We start from the raw sequence: 19196 nt of genomic DNA on the forward strand, positions 1-19196 counted from the left end.
GAAGGCAGGGATCCTCTGATCTTAGGAATGCTTAATTAGAGTGGGAGGAAACTAAGGTAGGAAAATAATCACAGAATCCCATATTGGTTTGGGCTGGAAGGGACCTCAAAGCCCATCCAGTTCCACCCCCCTGCCATGGGCAGGGACACCCTCCACTAGCCCAGGTTGCCCCAAGCCCCATCCAACCTGGCCTTGAACACTGCCAGGGAGCCAGGGGCAGCCACAGCTTCTCTGGGCAACCTGTGCCAGGGCCTCAGCACCCTCACAGGGAAGAATTTCTGCCTCATATCTCCTCTAAATCTCCCCTCCTTCAGCTAAAGGCCATTCCCCCTTGTCCTGTCACTCCCTGTCCTTGTCACCAGCCCCTCTCCAGCTTTCCTGTAGCCCCTTTAGGGACTGGAAGGTGCTATGAGGTCTCCCTGGAGCCTTCTCTTCTCCAGGCTGAACGTTTGTTACTTTGCTTAGACCTTTGTTTTTCTTGTACCACCAAAATATAACAGGGACTGTGTGTAGAGACTTATGAGAAGTCTTGGTGTCTGTGCTTCCAGCCCTTAGACACCTCTGCTTGCTTTTTTGCAGGGATGGGGGGAGGAGATGGAGAGAGAAAGAGAATACTTCAACTTATGCTGGGGTTTGTAATCTGAAAGTGGTGGTGATAATAATGGAATCTTCCATGACGGGTAGCATTAGAGGATGTGGTTGTCTTCTGAGGATGATTGTTACAAAGGGATTATTCAGATTTCTACCCAGAAAGTTACTTGGCTTGTTTGGGACACTTCTAACATTATTATTATTTTTTTTTAATATAGCAAGTAATGCTACTTACTTATTTTAAATAATTCTTAATTTGAAAAAAAAAGTGTAGAATTCCTGATTTTTCATTGTTTTAAAATCTGACTTTAACATCTAAATTATATCCTAATCAGTTTTGGAATGCTGAAGGATTCGTGGCTGCTGCTATCAAGGTTTTCTGATGTGATCTGACAACTAACAGCGGTGTATTTATTTCATAGAAGAATTTAGTGTTTGTTCCTAACTTTTCTTTTTTTTTTTTTTTTCCTCCTTTTTTGTTTCTATTATTGTCATAAAAAGATTTAAAGTCCCTCTTGGACTAGTGTGCAGAACATAAAACACAAAGCACTTCCTGAAAGGTAATTTTCCAGGAATGAAAAATATAAGAATTGTTTTTGATAGTTTGGTCTTCTGTCATTCACTGTTGCATTAAAACAGCCATTTTTCTGTAACTATGAATGGCCTGAATCTTGAAAACTGACAGTTATAAGTGAAAAACGATAATAATTTGAAATCAAAACCCTTACAAAGTTCCAGTAGGCTTTCAGATGAATTTGAATATGAGTTAGGGTACGAAAAAGATGATGCACAAGAGAGATGCATTAAGTTAAAAAATCCAAGTATTAAGCGCTCTTTAGGAGAGGCTTTGCTTTGGTCAGCAGCCACTGTAGTTATCTCAGCTAACATATTATTTATCCTGCAATGCATGTGTATTTATATAACATCAATAATAGCCTTCTAAATAACGGGTTTTAGGACTTGACCCTGGGATTTGTTCTACCTGATTAAGCATGGGCAGTATCTGGTTCTTAGAATGTTAGACCATCGGTCTAGGCATTATCTTCCTACAGTTTATCTAATTAGCGCTGATGTGATTAAGGTCTGTGACAGCTCCTGTTATTTACATATTTAATCGTGTGTGTATGCATATACTCAGAGACATAAATACGGTGTCTTTAATATTCTGGAACGCTCGGATTCTGTAGTGTGCCTCCCAGAAGCATACTTCTCAAACAGCGAATTGCGTTCAGTTCCAGTGATCGGTGAGGGAGCAGAGTTGTGTGATACAGATTTGGCTGGCTCAATACATCGTCCTGTTTCAGCTAAGTACTTCTAGATTGTTTTTAGAGAGAGTTGAAATGCCTCATAATATTTTGTCTAATCTTGCTTTGCTATTGATTGCAGTAGCCAAATTGCTTAGGACTTGAATGTAAAATGATATTTTGGGCCAAATAATCCTTTCTTTAGTCTCTTTGTTCACATAACAATGCTCGTACGAGTCTGTTGCGTGACCTCTGATTCATATAGCATCGAGATGAGCAGTGAGCTGGACAGTGCAATTTGAAATCAAGAGACGAGCTGTTGCTGTGGTCTTGAGGAAATGGCCCATCGACTTGAAAAAGTGATAGTACAGTATGTCAGAAGTGATAGTACACCAGTATGTCAGAAGTCACCATCGAACAGTTGCAAAAATACAGGGAGAAAGATGTAGCAAATTCAAATTTTATTGATACTAGGGTATGGTTGAAAAACTTCAGTGTACTGGAAGGAGTTCTTTCAGGTTTGCTGCAGCATACCAACTAGCGGAATCAGAGTAGTATCTCCTAGAACAAGAAAATTGAAGTTTTTCAGCTCTGTCATGCCTGCACGCGTGTATGGAGTCAGTTGATCTGGTAGGCAATACCAGAAGAGAAAGTACGTCTTAGCATTTGTTACTGAAGAAGTTTAAGGCAATCACCGAACACCGCTGATTCAGATGACTGTCAATGCGTGAGTATCTCGTGGTGGACAGCTAGTACAAGTGCTAATTTTTTTTCTAATTAGTGTACTATGGTCTTTAAAAAGGAAAGTTTCAGAGATCAGACTTAATGTTGATTGTTTTTTAATGCATTTATTTGCTGCGTAGATGTTTGAGAAGGTAGTGTGTGAAACAAGGATATTGCTGCTAAAGCAAAGTCATCTAGTTTATTGTGTGGTTTAAAAGACTTGTAAGGCACTCCGAGAGCCCTCGCTGAGAGAAGTTCTCTACGAGTCTAGCCTTCCTTCAGCATGGCAAACTTTACTTCATGGATTGGTGAGAACGTAGAGCTTTGGGATAAAAGCTGGATAGGCTCCAAGGCTGGAAAGTCCTGGCTGGTAGAAGATGCAGGATGGATGAAGAAAAGAAGTAAAGGGTGGCTTTTGAAAGTGAATGAAGAATATACCTCATTTGTTAACCTAACTTCGCTCTTGGCGTCAGTGGACTGTTAAAAACGGACATGAGTGTGCATGCTCGGTTCACTGGTAGGTTTCCTGTTGTAGCTGTGGTTAAGTAAACAGCAGCGCTTACTCAGAGTTGATCATACCTGTTCCAGTCCTGGGGAGCTGTAGACACTGCGACTTGTCTAATCATCAAACGTTTTTTTTAACGTGTGTGGCAGGAAGTGTCATCTTAGTTAGGGTTAGAGTGCAACAGTTAAATGCAGGAGGGTATTTATTTTAACGTATCTGAAATACTGCTGTGTGACTCTTCTGTTTAAGCATGATAAAGGGACCAGTAAAGTCTTGTGTATCATAAATCCCACTAAATATTTATGATCTAAAACTTCTAGGTATTGCAACACATTAAATGGGTGTCATTGTGATTCGGTAGCCATACGGAGAAAAGTAACATCTCCATAAACAAAAAGCAAGGAATGCAAATCCTTTGTGAATTTTCTTAGAGGCACGGAGTTGTCCTCCAGCCTAACCTCGCACAGGATGGGGTAGTGAGTTGCTTTGCTTACCTCTGCTAACAGTTGTCTGAACTTGTACTCAGTGAAGTAAATTCTGGCCAGATGCTGATTTCATCTGGATTATAAAATGTCGTACAACGGTGAATTCAAGCAATTACATTTGTACAGCATGCAAAAATATTGTAATATCTCTCTGTGAGCCTCTTGGGGATAGGATATAGAAAATCATTCCTCCTTCTGTGTGCTGTGATCTTGGTTAGTTTGATTCTGAAGGGCACTTAAGGTAGTGCCGGTTCCATTTCAGTGAAAAGATGCACCTTGACTTACCTCTTTGCGTTAAATGTTTTCTTTAGGAAAGAGCCACTTCCACAGCCCCAAACCACTCTGCTGGTGATAGCATAAAATATTTTGTGCCACGGAAGCGTGGCAGTCCCATAAGAGGTGTAGAACCTGTTTGTTTTCAGGTGCTGATCAGTAACGCTTAACAGGAACGTAAAGCCACGTCATTAGATCGGGGCGCCGCTTGCGAGGAGAATTGTGCCCTTGTTCCAGCGGGAATTTCATCCTTCGTGTCTTGCCCTGAATAGCACCGATGGGTCATTCCAAGTTCTCTAGCTGAACGATCCTTATAAATCTGTCTGCTGTTCTTCCGCAATGCAAGCGTGTTGCTGCCTTATGAAGCACTCAAAGTGTTGATGGAAGCATGGGATTTCCAAGCCTCTCCAAAATCTTATAATGACATTTTTGTTATTTCCTATAAAGCATGGATTTAATAAAGCCTGCAGGGACGCAGTATTACTGGAGATTGACAAGATGGAAATTGGCATAAATGTTCAGTAGTAAAACGCAAAAAATTATGATAATATTTTATAAAGTACGCTGTGAATGTAGTTTAAAACATTGAGCTCATTTGAAAATCGTAATCATCTCACAGCACATACACAGTGTATATTTGCACACACAGATATACTGAGTGCTAAGTGAGAGCTACCTATTTTTAATAGAAATAAAGACAAAGTGTGTTCTCATTATTCCGTAATCTACTAGACCTGTGAAGGTTTTTTAGACTTACTTCATATCACCTTGACTTACCTTTCCTCTAACATAATTTCATTGGTTTTGGTTAAATCACATCCATATTGCCCGCAGCTATTCCTCTTTCTCTGATACTGCGTTCCCTTCATCTGCATATAGACTATGTCCTCCTCTGTTATCATTTGGCTACGCTGTATGTATTCAGTACTTTCTAATCTTCCTTCATAAATTGATCCCTTCTGTCTTATTTTTGTTGCTGTTCCCTGAATTTTCTCACAAAACTGACAAACTACTGAAATAAATCCCAGCATTGCTAAAAATCAGTGGAAATTTCCCGGTTTTGACAGCAGCAACTAGGATTTGACTCAACTAGAAGAGTTGTAGCAAAGGAAAAAGCTTGTATTCCAGCACTTCTGCCTTCATGTCCAAGCACAGGAATTCACAAAATAAGACACCCAGGCTTATACATTGCTGAACAAATGCCCTTGGACCATACCATCTGTGATATCGGCTGAGAAAGCTCACTATCTTGCAGTTTCTGGCCTTACAGAAGCCACTTTTCCACTTTTATATCACCTTAAAAGGGGCTGTAGTAAATGGGAACAGTGTAAAAGCGTATTGAAAAATTCCTCTAAATGGGGATGAAATCACAGTTTGCTTATTCCACTGTTGGAGTGCTACAGTAATGCTGTTCATATCAATATATTTCTCTGTGGTTAACGCTCTGATCCCTGTTAAATCTGCAGCAACCGTCTAAAGGAAATTAAATTCAGTGAAAGAAAGGAAGATTTGGTAGTTAAGGCACTGGGCTGTCACTCAAGAGAATAAGGTTTAGTTTCTACTTCTTCCACAGACTTTCTGTATGACCTTAGGTGGCTCATTTAATCTTTCTGTGCCTCAGTTCCCCATCTACAAAATTAGCAATAGTGATGGTGCAGTTTTCTGCTGAGTCCGATGCTTCTTTTCTGTCGATTTGCATGGCAGTTCTTATATTTACATTATTTTTTTGTGCGTTGCGTATGTGCGTCAGATTCCTTGCAAAGCACAATCCTGACAGCTATTGAGTTCTGCGAGTGTTTCTCTAATAAAATTAGTTTTTAATAAAATCCGAAATGCTATTTAATCAATTAAATGAGATGACACAAAGGGTGCAACAACATGAAAAATGTGTATTTTCCTTTCCTTCCCTTTCAGGAAATGATAACAGTGAATCCCTTCCAGAGTCTATCCCATCTGCTCCTGGAACACTGCCTCATTTTATGGAGGAACCAGATGATGCCTACATTATAAAAAGCAACCCCATTGTCTTACGCTGTAAAGCTATGCCAGCGATGCAGATTTTCTTCAAGTGCAATGGTGAATGGGTCCATCAGAACGAGCACGTGTCTGAGGAAAGCATGGATGAGACTACAGGTAAGGGCTGACGCGTCCGTCGGGAGGTGTATCCGAACGCAGCGTCTGGCAACGGGATGCAAACCAGAGCAAAGAACAGGCGATGGCGTTCAGAGATACGTCGCAGGTAGTCGCAGGCTCGCGCTGAGCTGAAGGAGCGGGACCCGGCGCTAGTTCCCGAGCCACGCGGCGCTGCCCCGAGCACAGCCCGTCAGCCATGGGCACAGCGCATCGGCCTCAGCTTATTGCTGGGCTACCGCGATAGCGCGTTTTGGTCGGCTTGGCATGTCGGCGAAGCCCGCTCACGTCTGCGTGCGATGCGCCATGTAGATACAGATTTGCGGAGTTGGGAGACGCCGTTTCCCGAAATGCAAAAGGGAAAGCAGTGGGTGGAAGAGGGTGAGAGAAGGACAGAGCTGGCAGGCAGAGGGAGGGGAATACAGATCCTGGTAGGATGAATGGGGAGAACAAAGGGAATTAAACCGACTGTAGATGTGGGAGGCGTTACACCGAGACGGTAACAAACTGGATACGCAGCACCAACGTTTCCGAGTGGAGACGTAGGGCCTGATCAAACACTAAGCATAGACAGCGAGCTTCCTGAAAGAAAATAACGGTTCCGGAGGGAACAGTAGTTCCCTGCATTTCAATGGCGTAGTTTGTAGTGGGAACTAGAAACAGGGAAACACATGCTTTTATGAAATTCCTGTGAGGGTGAACCCTGAAAAAACACCAGCGGGGTGGTTGAAATTTGCCTTCACCCCAAGCAGTGACAGGTATTTGGTAGGTACTAAAGCTAAGTAGGAGAAATCCATTGTGCAGAAGCGTGTATCTAAAAGAAGAGAATGAGAAGGGAGAAAGTTGAAAATGATCAACAGATTTTATCATGCTCCCAGCACACCCTGTATCTTTTCTCATTTAGAAGCATCTTGATAAGTATTGCAAACCAATTTAATGCTGCACCGTCTTGTAATTTCACAATTCTGTTTTGTTATTGCTTTTCTCCTCTTTTTGAATTCCAAGATTGCTAGGCAACTCCATGTCTTGGAAATAGCAGTGTATGCATAGCATCCTCTCTATCAGTACAAGAAATTCCTTTTTACAGGAAAAAATGCCATTTAAAAAGTTACGTCTCCTAAAGTGGTGTTTGGCATTCTTTTTAAGCGACACATTCTGAAGAAATTTCATACTAAAGGCTTTTTGTAAATGCTAATCTGGATGAATTTTAATTTTTACAGTTACCTTTTCAAAAATAATTTAATAGGCATAACCTTTACTTCTGAAGGCATTGCTGAATCAATATAGAAGAAATGTCGTCCCTAAATGCTTTTCTTCCATATGGTTAATGAAAATCTATCTCGTGAATACTGCAATTATGTTTGGTAAGCCTTAGATTAATAGCAGAATAAAAAAAGATAAAGTAACATTAGATCTTTTAATTTTTTTTTTTTTTTTTTTTTAAAATAACACCAGTAACACTGAGGTGTGAGACATGGAGGCATAGGGTTAGCAAACGGGCTCTGGAATATAAATGTTGCAGGTTTGAATTTAGCCCAGGGACAGAGCTAACCCGAAAAGTATTGCTCCCCACACGTAAGTGTGGTGCACCCGTGTGTTCCAAACACTACCGTAATGGTCCTTGGGACGCAAAAATGTAAGTAAAGGCTATGTACACTGTGAAGTCGAAGGACAGGCATGGGTATTCTCTCACCAGGATGTATCCATATCCATAAATTATTTTGGAACTCTTCCTTAGCCTGCAGTAAACAACAGACTATTGGGTTTTTTGAGAATTAATGCGCATGCTGCCAGTGCTCTCATTTCTGGAGTCAAATCTGGGGCATAAACATGACTGTTACCAAGCATGCACAGCATTCTGCGTGGGCTCCATCTGTGAAAAACTGCACTAGAATTTATGCCAAGAATGGTGCCTCTGGTTAAAGGGTGTGATTCTGGTGTGTAACCTCCCTTTAGTGAGCACTACGTTAAAACGGGTCTGTCCTTTGCCATCCTTCCGCTATTTGTTATGTGATTCAAATCCTGAGAAGATGTATAGGAAAGCGATGAAAAACAGCAACAAGAAACAAGAGGAAATTTAACGCTGAATGCAAGAAATGCATCTTAGCGTCTCTATAAATTCCTGCCAGCAAGCTCTCGGCCAGGCGTACGCAAGAAGTACTTGGCGGCGGCACTCGAAGGCGCGCTGCTGCTGCTGCTGGGGTTTTCCTACAGCGCTGCGCTGTGTGCGTGGAAAAGGACAGGCAGGAAAGCTGTGGTGGGCAATGGGTGTGTGTTGTCATTGTGATGAACACGGGATCCAGTTTCGCAGGATTTTGTTTTTATAGGACAGAAATAGAAATCTTAGAGTAACACAGGAGTCACTGTTAATTTGAAGAGGAGGAGCAGCAGGAGAGGAAGGATTTTTGTAGCTTTGTGAGCTTTGTAGTTATGGGCTGCAACACGAGCTGGCTGCCTGAGAACGTAAGGGGTCCTGGTGGGCTTGAAGAGTTTGCGCTGAAGTCTCCTTTGTGGGTTTGCTGCTGTTTGTGCAGAAAATCAGGGCAGGGAAGCTGAGACATGCTGCAGCTACGATGGGTACAGGTTCCCGTCTCTGCGCTGCACAGTCAGTTGGCCGGTTAGAGACCAAGGTATTTCATCCTCTCCTGCCTCGTCTCCTGACTCGCAGAAAAGACAGTAATCCATAGTGTGCCTTTCCCGTGGCATTCCATAAATGTGGCAGAACAGGAACATTGGTCTCTCTGTGTACTCTGCCTCATAAAGTGAGAGCATGAGCTAGTAGATGCTACTGTGATAAAAATATAATAATTAAGGCTTGATTAATTTCCTTCTGCTTTATTTTTCTTGCCTGAACATTGCTGCATACACTGCAGCATTAGTTTACAAATATTTCAACTTTTGGTTTCACCAGAGGATCAGACCTGCTAGGAGTAACTAGAGTTTTCTTGTCTGATAAATAAAAGGATTACAGCAATAACTGCTGTCAGTGTTTTTCTCATTTAAACAAATAAAGCTGACAAATGCTGAAGTAAGTTCTGTGCAGCTCTGTTATGTTTAGTACATGGAGAGCAATTATTCATCTGCTGCCAGCATTAGTCTATCTGCAGCTAAACCATCCAACAGTGCAGAAAGCTTATTAGCATATCAGTACCATAGTCATAATTTTATATTCTGTAAGGCTGTACTGTACGACAAAAGATGATGGTTATAATTTGCACAATAATTTAAAGGGTTGGACTTGCAGTGCTTATTAGAGTCATACAAGTCACAGGTAAAATGTTGCTCTTGTTTATTATGTGCCTGGTTTTATTTGCATGGATTTTTTGTTCTGTGTCATTTCCTATGAACAATTTTTCTGGATTTCTTGAGATGCAGAGGGTAGGTGAGTGTATTTGTTGGTGAAATATAGTGATGATAAATGAAGAGTATCTGCCTCTGTTCCCAATTGGTTTGCTTTCTGTTGTTGTTTCTAAAACAAATGGAAATAGGTGTACTTTCCCTATAAAAAACCCCATAACTTTCCCCAAAGACTAGATGTTCTCCAGAGATCCCTTCCAACCTCAACAATTCTGTGATTCTGCTATTTTGGAGGCATTTATTTTGTCTATTGGCAGATTGGGAGACCTTGAAAAGGACCTGAATTCCTACCTGTCCCGTTCTCAAAATGCTGAACCACCAGCTTCTCAAAATCCTGTGCTGTTTGTTTGCCTGATTCAAACCACATTAAATGTTGCTTCAGAAAATATAGGCTGATATATAGATTAAATAATGTGTCGATGAAAGGAAGAGCTGGGCTGGAGAATATTCTGCCTTAAAAAAATCTGAAGCTGTAAATGCCTGTGTTCACTGACAACTGCTCAGAATTTTACAGTACCAATGAGCCTAGAAATGGCTTCTGCTTCTCAAAAAAAATCATCATCATGTGATTTTTTTGTTCGGTATCAGTAAAGGTTCTGTCGTCGTTAGCATGGATGCACCAGTAAGCTATGTAATATGCAGTTCTCATACCCTTGTTTCTATTTGCTGCTTCCAGAAATTCCTCGACTAGCTCAGAAATTGAGAGTACGGGAGAAGACGTAGCAGAAGCGGGTGGGTGAACGGCAGCACCGTCAGCAGGGTTGTAGTTAATGGCTGGTGACAGGGAGTGTATTCTCTTCCCCAGGAAGATGCTACTTTAGAGGTCATGGTGGGAATACGCTGATCGTGGGAGGGGAGGACAGCCAGGTATAGCAGGAGGCTGTGCCTTCCCAGCCAGCTTAGGTCAGTGTTTGTCAAGGACTTCATCATTCTACAGCCTTGACGAAGAAGGCTTGAAGTAGATGGGTTGCAACCTCGTTGGACATGGCTGCAAAGCAGCTTGGATTTGGAGTCTCTGGGGCTTTGATGCTTTGTAGCTTTGATTGAGATCATTCAGGGACTGCACGCAGCTTGATCTGCCGTAGGTAAGTAACAAGAAAGTGTACGGCTGTCGGTGTCACACAGCGTGGTGGGACACCAGGTCCTCAGCCAGTCAGTACCTGCTGTGTCAGGTCTCCAGGACCCAGACGCTCTCTAACGGAACGTACTGTGGCTGCTCTTACCTATAAAGATCAATCTACAAAATGGTTGTATGACTGGGAATCCGAGGATTCATCGCAGTCAGAGCAGCTCGGATGTTCAAATTGAGATGGTGCATTTTCATCGTGCGTTCTGCGGCCAGCGTGTCAGCAAGGAGAGGAGTTTCTGACAGAACTGCTGAGCTCCACACGCTGGGTTTATTTCATAACGGCTTTTTTTTCACCAGGGCAGAAAATAAAGGGATGTTTTGTAAACAGTTTTGTTGAAAACCACATCAACATATTTATAAAAACAAAATGCAAATAAAACCAACCAGGAAACCTCTATTTGTTTATTACAGAGTGAATAAATATTTGAGTGACTAAAATGATGATTGAGGTGACTTCGGAAGCTATTGCAGGTTTGTCCATGACTTTAGGCATCATTGTGAAATACGGCAAGCCGAACAGGCTAAAGGAAAAGAAGTAAAAATCCCCTTTGCCTGTTGCTGGAAAAATAGCAGAAATTGTGTATTGCTTTATAGTATTTAAAGGTTCTCTGACCTTCCCTGCTGCTCTCCAGTGAGCCCCATCTCTCCTGTTTACTGAAGGAACCCGTTGACTTCCTAGTGCCTTTCAGAAGTGAAATACCCAGCTGTTAATGATGCCTGAGATTAAGTGGAAGCCAATTTTTATGGACTTCAGGTTTAGAAATTTCTTGCTGCTTTATAAACTTCACAGGCATGAAATATTTTCAGATTGAGTTTTCATTCATTTCCAGTGAAGGGGAAATAAGTATCTTGGGACTGCACAGGAGGAGAGAGAAGAAAGTAGTAGGCGTGAATGTTTTCTATTTTCAAATTAATGTTTTTCTGACTAGCTCTTTCAAATGATTCCTAATGCCTTCTAACCCAGATTTGGATTATATTTCCAAAGGTAGTTGCAGATATGGAAAACTTCCCAAGTGCGTGAACCGAGGTGTCAGGTATACAAGGCTTCTTGATGTCTCGTATTTACCATCAAGCTTTGTCTGAAGCAAATGCTTCTGGTCTGACGGGCAATACTGCTGAATTTCACCTGTGCCCAGGAGGTTATGAAAATGGTGGCAGGCTAAGAAAAAGCACAGGGCTTTCCCCATCTTTCTTCCTGCCTAGCCTTGATTGTTCCCTTAGATCCTTTTCTCAGCCCTTTAGGTGAAACTAATTCCTACCTCAGGAGAGAGATACGCGTTCGTCGTGATAAACAACAGCCAAATGTGCGGTAGACGACAACATTGCCCTGCAGATGAACTTAGCAAGGTTATATGTTGGGAAACGGTGTAAAATAAGCAAGGTTTCTGTTTGATGTTATAAACACTGCTGTTTGTGAAAGTTAAGAAAGGCAAGGCTTCAGTTTTGTAGCTGGTTCACTGGCTTCCCAGAAGGACAGGGTGGTGAAGAGGACCATCTCCGTTTGTGAGCTGTGCAATTTATTCCCCTCTCTTTCTTTCCTCCTCCTTCCAGGCTGTAATGGCTTGAGCTTAGCTTTCTCTGCCGCGGTGTGAGACACCTCCCATACGAGGAACGGGCTGCTGGATGGAGCGGCAGCAGTGGTGGCTGGAACAGGCTGGAATTCAGTGGGGCGTTTGATTAGTTCCCGTCATACGTGCCTAGTTCTGCCTGTTTGATGTGACTGGGGGCCTACCAGGTTACTTCAGAAAGTTTTTCGAGGGCACTGAGGTGTTAGATGGGAAGACAATTTTATTGTGTATTATAAAATTCCAGATAAACATTCTGGGTGCAAAAGGCACAAGAGACGGGGTTCTGAGGGAGGTGTTATACTCTTGCAAAGACCACAGTGGGTGGGTAATTCTTGTAACTCAATGCATTATGACCTACTCAGATTTTAGAATTTAATTAGTGGCAGTATATTATTGTCAAAGTAATTAAAGCTTTGCCTTGATTAAAAATGGAATTGTTTAATTAAAAGAAAAGGTTTGGCTAACCTTAGCTTTATGCCCAAGTAAGATAGCCTGTATCAGCTAATTTTCTCTATCTTTCCCCTTCAGGATTGAAAGTCCGAGAGGTGTTCATCAATGTGACGAGACAGCAGGTGGAAGATTTTCACGGGCCGGAAGATTACTGGTGCCAGTGTGTTGCATGGAGCCATCTAGGGACCTCAAAGAGTAGGAAGGCGTCTGTCCGCATAGCTTGTGAGTAAAGTTCTGTTACTCTAGGTTTTGTAAGGTATGGCAACATACTTTCTTTTAGGGTTCAATATAAATGGATGCTGGTAAGGTACTGCTGTCTTTGCAAGCCCTCCCTATGAGATACTGTAGGAATATCACAGGCAGGATGCCATGGGTTTTTTTTTTCAGAGCTCTCTTTTATTTCAATATGGATTGATTGATTGATTTGCATTTACGCTCAGCAAGTCTGTTTCAGAGATTCTGGATTGCGCATGCACAGTGTCACAACAATGGAATGTAATAAAAAAGGTTAATGCAAATTGAAAATACCCTGAAAATCGCCCTTTTGCTCCATGTTGATTGCAGGGGTCAAAAAAATATGAAAAAACATTTAACAATATCTGTCTTCTACACTTGGTCTAAAAATAAAAAAAGCAAGCATATATTAGAAGCTTTTGTAGCATGGTATTTTAAATCTGGTTTTCAATATTGAAGCATATCATTTGTCGTCAGGTATGATAAGCTGTGGGGAAAATGAGATAAAAGTAGGAAAAATTGAATAATTCCAATCAGTAGAGGAAAAAATATCTTCCCTCCTTTCTCGGAGGAAATGAGATACAAACATCCTAAACAGAACTAAAACTGCTACAGAAATTCTGTCATTTCTCTCTGGGACTAAGCACCCATTGTTTAGAAAAAGAAAAATTAAATGCTGTTCATATAGACATTTGTAAGAGCCACTACAGAAGATAATAAAATCATTCATAAGCAAGGTAGGGAAACTTCCATTTTTTCCACTTTTTTAACTACGCAGTTGATGTGAAATCTAGATCACATGGTTGAATCTGTCATTCAGAGAAGTTAAAGTGGCTTAGGAAAAAGTTCCTTCTTGTAACAAGGTGAAAGTGTTATTCTTGCACTTCATCCTCGGACTGGAAAATCAGACGACAGCTTCTCAGAGGCAGCCCATATATCGCATGGATGTAATGAAGAGGTGACAAGCTCAGCGTGTGCTTCCCATGTTGGAGGACGTCACACAGAGGATCAGCTCTTCTTGTCTGGAAAGACGACTAACAACAATCCTCTTCATCAGCTTCTGACTGGTGAGGTTACTCCATGTCACCGCCATCCCCGTTGTGACCGAAGGTGGGAACGGATTTGAGGCTGGTGTGTTCCCAGCTGTTGACATCTGCTTTTCCGCGTGCCTTCTGCAAGGCCTTGACTGTGGAGCCAGTTGCATGACCTATAGAGTCACGTGGTGTGACATCCAGTGTTGAGAAACTGGACCCTACCTGGTTACACTGTGCTGTTCAGCTGCCTAGAAATGATTCTGTGTGCCTGCCGCTTGCCCATAACGGGATTAGAAAGGAATTCCACTGTGCAGAGCTGTGAATTATTCGGTTAAAACCATACCAAATGGGCCAGAGTCACTACCGGTGGTAATGGTGGAGAAGGCCATGTGGTTATGGTCGCTGCTGTCCCTGTTGCTTACGGGGCATCGTTGCTTCCTACTTTAAACAAAGGGAATAATTCTGGTCTTGTAGGCTGACAAATGTTAAGCTGTAAACACCACCACTGTAAATTAATTAAGAGTTATGGGGGAAGGGAGGTTATTTGGTTTAATCTCTTTTAGCATAGAAGGCTCATTCCAGAATTTTTAATACAGTGGGGAGCAGAGGACAGCCATTGTCCCCAGATGGAAAGTGCTCAGTTTATCTCTGTTCTTCATACCTGAAATAGTTTGCTGTAGTGTTATACCTCACAATCAACAGATCATTATTTGAAATATGCAAAAAACAGAAAATGGAATAAATGCCATCGTAGCAAGAGGGATGTAAAAAAGACAGAACCCAAATAGAGTTGTCACTATAAGGAGATACTCAAAGCCTCATCCAGTTTTTACCTTGCAATTAGATCTACTACGTTGTTCTAACAGAACAAGAGCCTGAAGCCATCCTTTTGCAGCAGTGCTGCTAGCAGAGAACTCGGGAAATGATTTTCCCCGCAATCTGTTGTGAACTCTTTCCCTTTAAATCACCAGTTCAGGTCTTCAAAGACCTAGTCCCAGGAATTGATGGCAACAAGCCGCAAAGAGCTGAGAGGAAATACTTTGTGGAAGGAGATGAGGGGCAGGAGGAACGGGTTGGGGAGTCTCAAGCAAGAAACTCTGAACGGTAACTTTATTAGGTAGTGTTCTAGGATTCTTCATAAATCTTTTAACAGGATAACTTAGAATAAACATTTGAGATAAGTAATAGGACAACGTAACAACTCCTTGATTTTATAAATGACAGATTTTTTTTGTTGGCTGATTTAGTTTGAATGTGTAAATATGTGTAAATTCAATTTTTTATTTTACTGCATTAACTGTCATAACATTGAATGAGCTAATAATTCCCCTGTACTGCTAAGCTGCAAAGGACTATTATTCTGAATTGAATTTTTATTGACTTTTCTCCTCACTGTGATTTCCCAACCCCATAATATGGCAATATGAGTAAAAATCAGAATGAGCAGAAGCAGGTGGAGCTGTGTATTGGGACTTTTAAACCCACCGCCGTGGTACCGGTTCTTCTGCAAACCACATCCCCAGCTGCCATCCATAACTGCAGATATCGTATTAACCTCGCAGGCGCTCCAGAGCGCTCTTCATTTCTGCCGTTGGTAATGTACCGACTGGGGCTGAATGTTTCACCTGAGAACTGTGTTCCTGTACTGGCCGTTCGCTGTGCTGCTTTTACTTGAAGCCATGTTTTTTTATGAAAAGAACAGCAATTCTTGAGCGCAGAGATGATGGGACTCGTCAGTACTCCAGACAGAGAAAATGAATAGCTGCCAACAGATGTCTATAAACCACCCCCACGAGCGTCCCGGGCTGACCCTTTCCTGGACCTGCCTCATCCTGTGTGTGGTGAGGATCCTCGCTACTTAACTCAGGGCACAGATTCCTGACTTAGGGAGTACCCTTAGAGGACTAGAGATGAGAACGTGTAGGTCCAATTTGTGATGGCACACAGGACCCATCGCTTTTTCACAGTGCCTGTCATTGCGATGCATGGTGTGGCAGTGTCGACTTCTTTCTCTCTTTCCTTTTTTTTCTTTTTCTTTTTTTTTTTTGCACTTAAAGCCTAGAGATTCTGAATTGTGAGTCAAGTCCAAAGCATTACAGCACTTTATATTTCTCTGAAAAAGCAGGTAAGTATTTCTTTATGATAGTGTGGAATGCAGAGAAAATGAGAAGATGGATCTTACTCCATTTTTCATCCTAATAAAGGCATTTGTAGGCACAACTGCAGCCTAACTGTTAATGAATGACTTTTTAAATAGGGTACTGGAAAAGATATTGGTTATCTGTGGGGAAAAAGAATCAACATTAACAAAGAATCATAAAAAGGAGAATACATGCACTGCATGCATCTTTCTCTAGTGACCGGCTTGCTAAAGTAAGTCTTAATGTACTTTATGAAATATATTAAAGCATAACTGATTCAGAGCCTCTGCTCTTTAAGGGGGTGTATTTCATGAAGTGTAAGCAATGGAGAAAATTAAATCAGTAAATCCACACTGTGGAATCTGAGACACTGTTTGAAGAAAATGAGTACGTGTGATGGAAACATCCGAACTCTCAAAGCACATGTAGGAAGTGACATTCCTCCTGTCCCATTTTCCTTTCACAGCCAGAACAACTGTAGGTATTCACTGGCACATCTGGGCTGGGTCAGCGGCACTGGATACAGATTTCCCTTGTGTCTGTTCTGGTTTCCCCAAACATTTGGACGTAGAAGTGCTGCGGCCACGTCGGTGTGACTCTGAGACAACATGCCCTGTTTCTTATCCTGAATTATTAGCTGGGCCGTGGTACCTGGAATGAAGCAATCTTGTAATCAGCCAGGCTGGAATGTGTGGGATTGCTCTCAGGCCTTTCCTTCCTTTCCTTCCAGCTTGCAGCATGTAGGCGATCTAAACAAAACATCTAGCTTAGAACATTTTATCAAATACCCTGGCAGTCATCTGGAGTAGCATGTACGAGGAAAATTATTCGCCCAGTCTTGGATTCATTGGGTTGGTTCTGACGGCACCCTAACGATACCTCGGTGGTGCGCTTGCGTTTAATTCCCCCATTTTGGAAAGGCGATGGCTTGAGAGATTGAATGCACAACTGGAACCACGGAGTTTGTGGGTTCTAATATCGATCGTCTCTCTAGTCACACGCAGATCATGTCTTAAAGGTGGAGAAATGGACACACGACTAAAGGTGACAGGATTTCTCTGCCTCTCCTCCGGGGAAGAATTAGTAGCTCTCGGTTGTCCGTTGCTTTATACACACGCTTGAGAGAAGCAGCGGAGCGGTGTTGGTGCTCGCTTCTGCAGCCCACGTAGTGCTGTGTGGGGAGGGATGGCTTGTGGAGATATAATGAATTATTGCATTCAACTCTGCAGATTTACGGAAAAACTTTGAGCAAGACCCCCAAGGGAAGGAGGTTCCTATCGAAGGGATGATCGTTCTCCACTGTCGGCCACCTGAGGGAGTCCCTGCGGCTGAGGTGAGGCTTTTTGCGAAGTCCAGTGTTGGTTACAGTGTTCTTCTCTCACAGACTGCTTTAAATATGTATTTTTTTTTTTCAGTATGTGGCTTTTTAAAAAAGTATGGCTTTTTGTCAGAATTCCAGAAAGCTTGCTGAAAAAAATCCTAGTTTTGATACAATTTTCCACTTTTATGCTTACAAACTGAAAACAGATTGTTACTTATTTTCCCATAAATGACTTCTCTCACTGAAAAATAAAGAGAAAAAAACAAAACTAAAAATATTATGATAAATTGTCGCTGGAGAGAGAAAAATCTGCTGCAAATAATAATTTGGGGAGGTTTTTTTCTTAGCTTTAAACATGTTTTTTGTCAAGAGAGTTGAATCTTAACAGGAACCTCATGGGGATGCCTTAAAATGATAACAGCCAGACCGTTCTTGGAGGAAGATGCTCTAAGTGGGTTGTGTTTAAAAACCTGCTAGAGAGACATTAAAAAAAAAAAAAAAAAAGAAAACACGATGGCGGAAGCTGGTATGGCATCACACTGCTCTTACCTGTCAAAAAGCAGTCGTCAGCCAGTGCTGCCACGCCAAGACGGAGCTCGGTAGTTTCAGTCCGACTCCTGTGCACGGAGACGAGCTGCAGTTACCACGGTCAGGCTGTAGTGTAGGCTCAGCCGCGGGGCAAGAGCTGCGGAGCGGCCCCGGTAATACTGTTCTGTATTTCTAATTGCCCACTCCGCTGCGTGCTCTGAGCATCTTTTGATGAGTAAGACAAAGAGTATCACTCGGAAGTTTATTTTTGCCCCTTATCTCCACTGTTGCTGCGGTGAGTTCTAATTGAAGGAACAAAAGAAGCTAGGAGACATAAACTCCAAAGAAACACGTGTCCTTTTAGGTAAGGAGAAGCATGTTGAGCAGATGCAATTGAAAATAGAGAGAGGAGACTTGCAGCAAACTGGGACGCAAAAGACGCTGGAAATCAGGTAGAAGGACCCTCCGTGGCAGGGGGGTTAGAACTAGGTGATCGTTGAGGTCCCTTCCAACCCAAACCGTTCTGTGATTCCAGGTGTTGAAGACCAAGAGGCAAACGAGTTAGAAATAAGAATGGTGGGTAGATGAATTTGTATCTAGGTGTCTAATGTGCATTACTCCGTCATTCAAATTTCTGCTACGACGTTCTCCTCGGCTGTGTGTTGTTTTTACTCATGTTTAGTGTTACTAGAGAAATGGATACTGCATTACAGACAATTGCCAAAATATTGAAATGCGTATTCTGGTAAACGTATCTATTTTGTAGACAAAGCAAACTTCCAAAGGTGTAGTGGCCTGAACACCCTTGGTGCGTGAGGGATTCGTTGCCCGTGCTCTCTGCGGAAGGGATGGTGATCGCTGCCTGCAGAGCTTCCCTGAAGCCACCAGCTGGCAACCTCAGTGACCTTTTTCTCTCAGACAGAATGTCACTGCTAAACCAGGTTTTCTGACCGCATATCCCTCCAGATTGCCACTGTATCCTGTCTCAGATAAATTTGCTATCTGTGGTAAAAATTTCCACTTTGCTTATTCCTTTCACCCAGGTTCCCCTTGTTCCACAAAATTGACAGACTTTATAGTAAAATAAGTGAATGTTTGTTAATAAAACACCCAAAATCAAGTGCAGAGTTATAGCAGAAAGCCTGGAAACAAGCAGGTACAAAGTGAAACGGAGTCTGATTTGCTACTTGGCTGCAAAATACCTTTGTTAGCCATGGAAACGTACCTGACCTGCAGTCCTGGGCCAGCCTTGGGAGCCGGCAGCCCAGTTTTCATGGAGGAACTCTGCCTTGGCCAGTGCCTTCAAATTCCGGTCGTCTTCCTCTTCCTTCCCCTGTTCTCCCTTCCGGACGTGCTGCTCCAGGTCTCTCTGTCCAACAGGTAGGCACTGTCAAAGGCTTCCCGGTTCTAGTCAAAGGCGTTTCTTGGGTTCAGCCCTCTTTCACCCACCACCATTTATTTTTTCCTGTTCAGTTGCCTAATA

The 19196-nt window shown here is 42.3% G+C and overlaps 1 protein-coding gene across 4 annotated transcripts in view; it reads left to right on the plus strand.

Annotated features, from left to right (window-relative positions):
* UNC5D (unc-5 netrin receptor D) overlaps positions 1-19196 on the plus strand; it is a 161307-nt gene that overhangs the window by 70595 nt on the left and 71516 nt on the right. For all 4 annotated transcript variants that reach the window (XM_054804681.1, XM_054804683.1, XM_054804682.1 and 1 more), the window contains exons 2-4: positions 5736-5954; positions 12534-12677; positions 17094-17197. In XM_054804681.1, the coding sequence (XP_054660656.1) occupies positions 5736-5954; positions 12534-12677; positions 17094-17197 (467 nt within the window). The remainder of the gene's footprint in view (positions 1-5735; positions 5955-12533; positions 12678-17093; positions 17198-19196) is intronic.

The sequence above is a fragment of the Grus americana genome, chromosome 26 (genome assembly GCF_028858705.1).
Source record: "Grus americana isolate bGruAme1 chromosome 26, bGruAme1.mat, whole genome shotgun sequence".
Classification (NCBI taxonomy): domain Eukaryota; kingdom Metazoa; phylum Chordata; class Aves; order Gruiformes; family Gruidae; genus Grus; species Grus americana.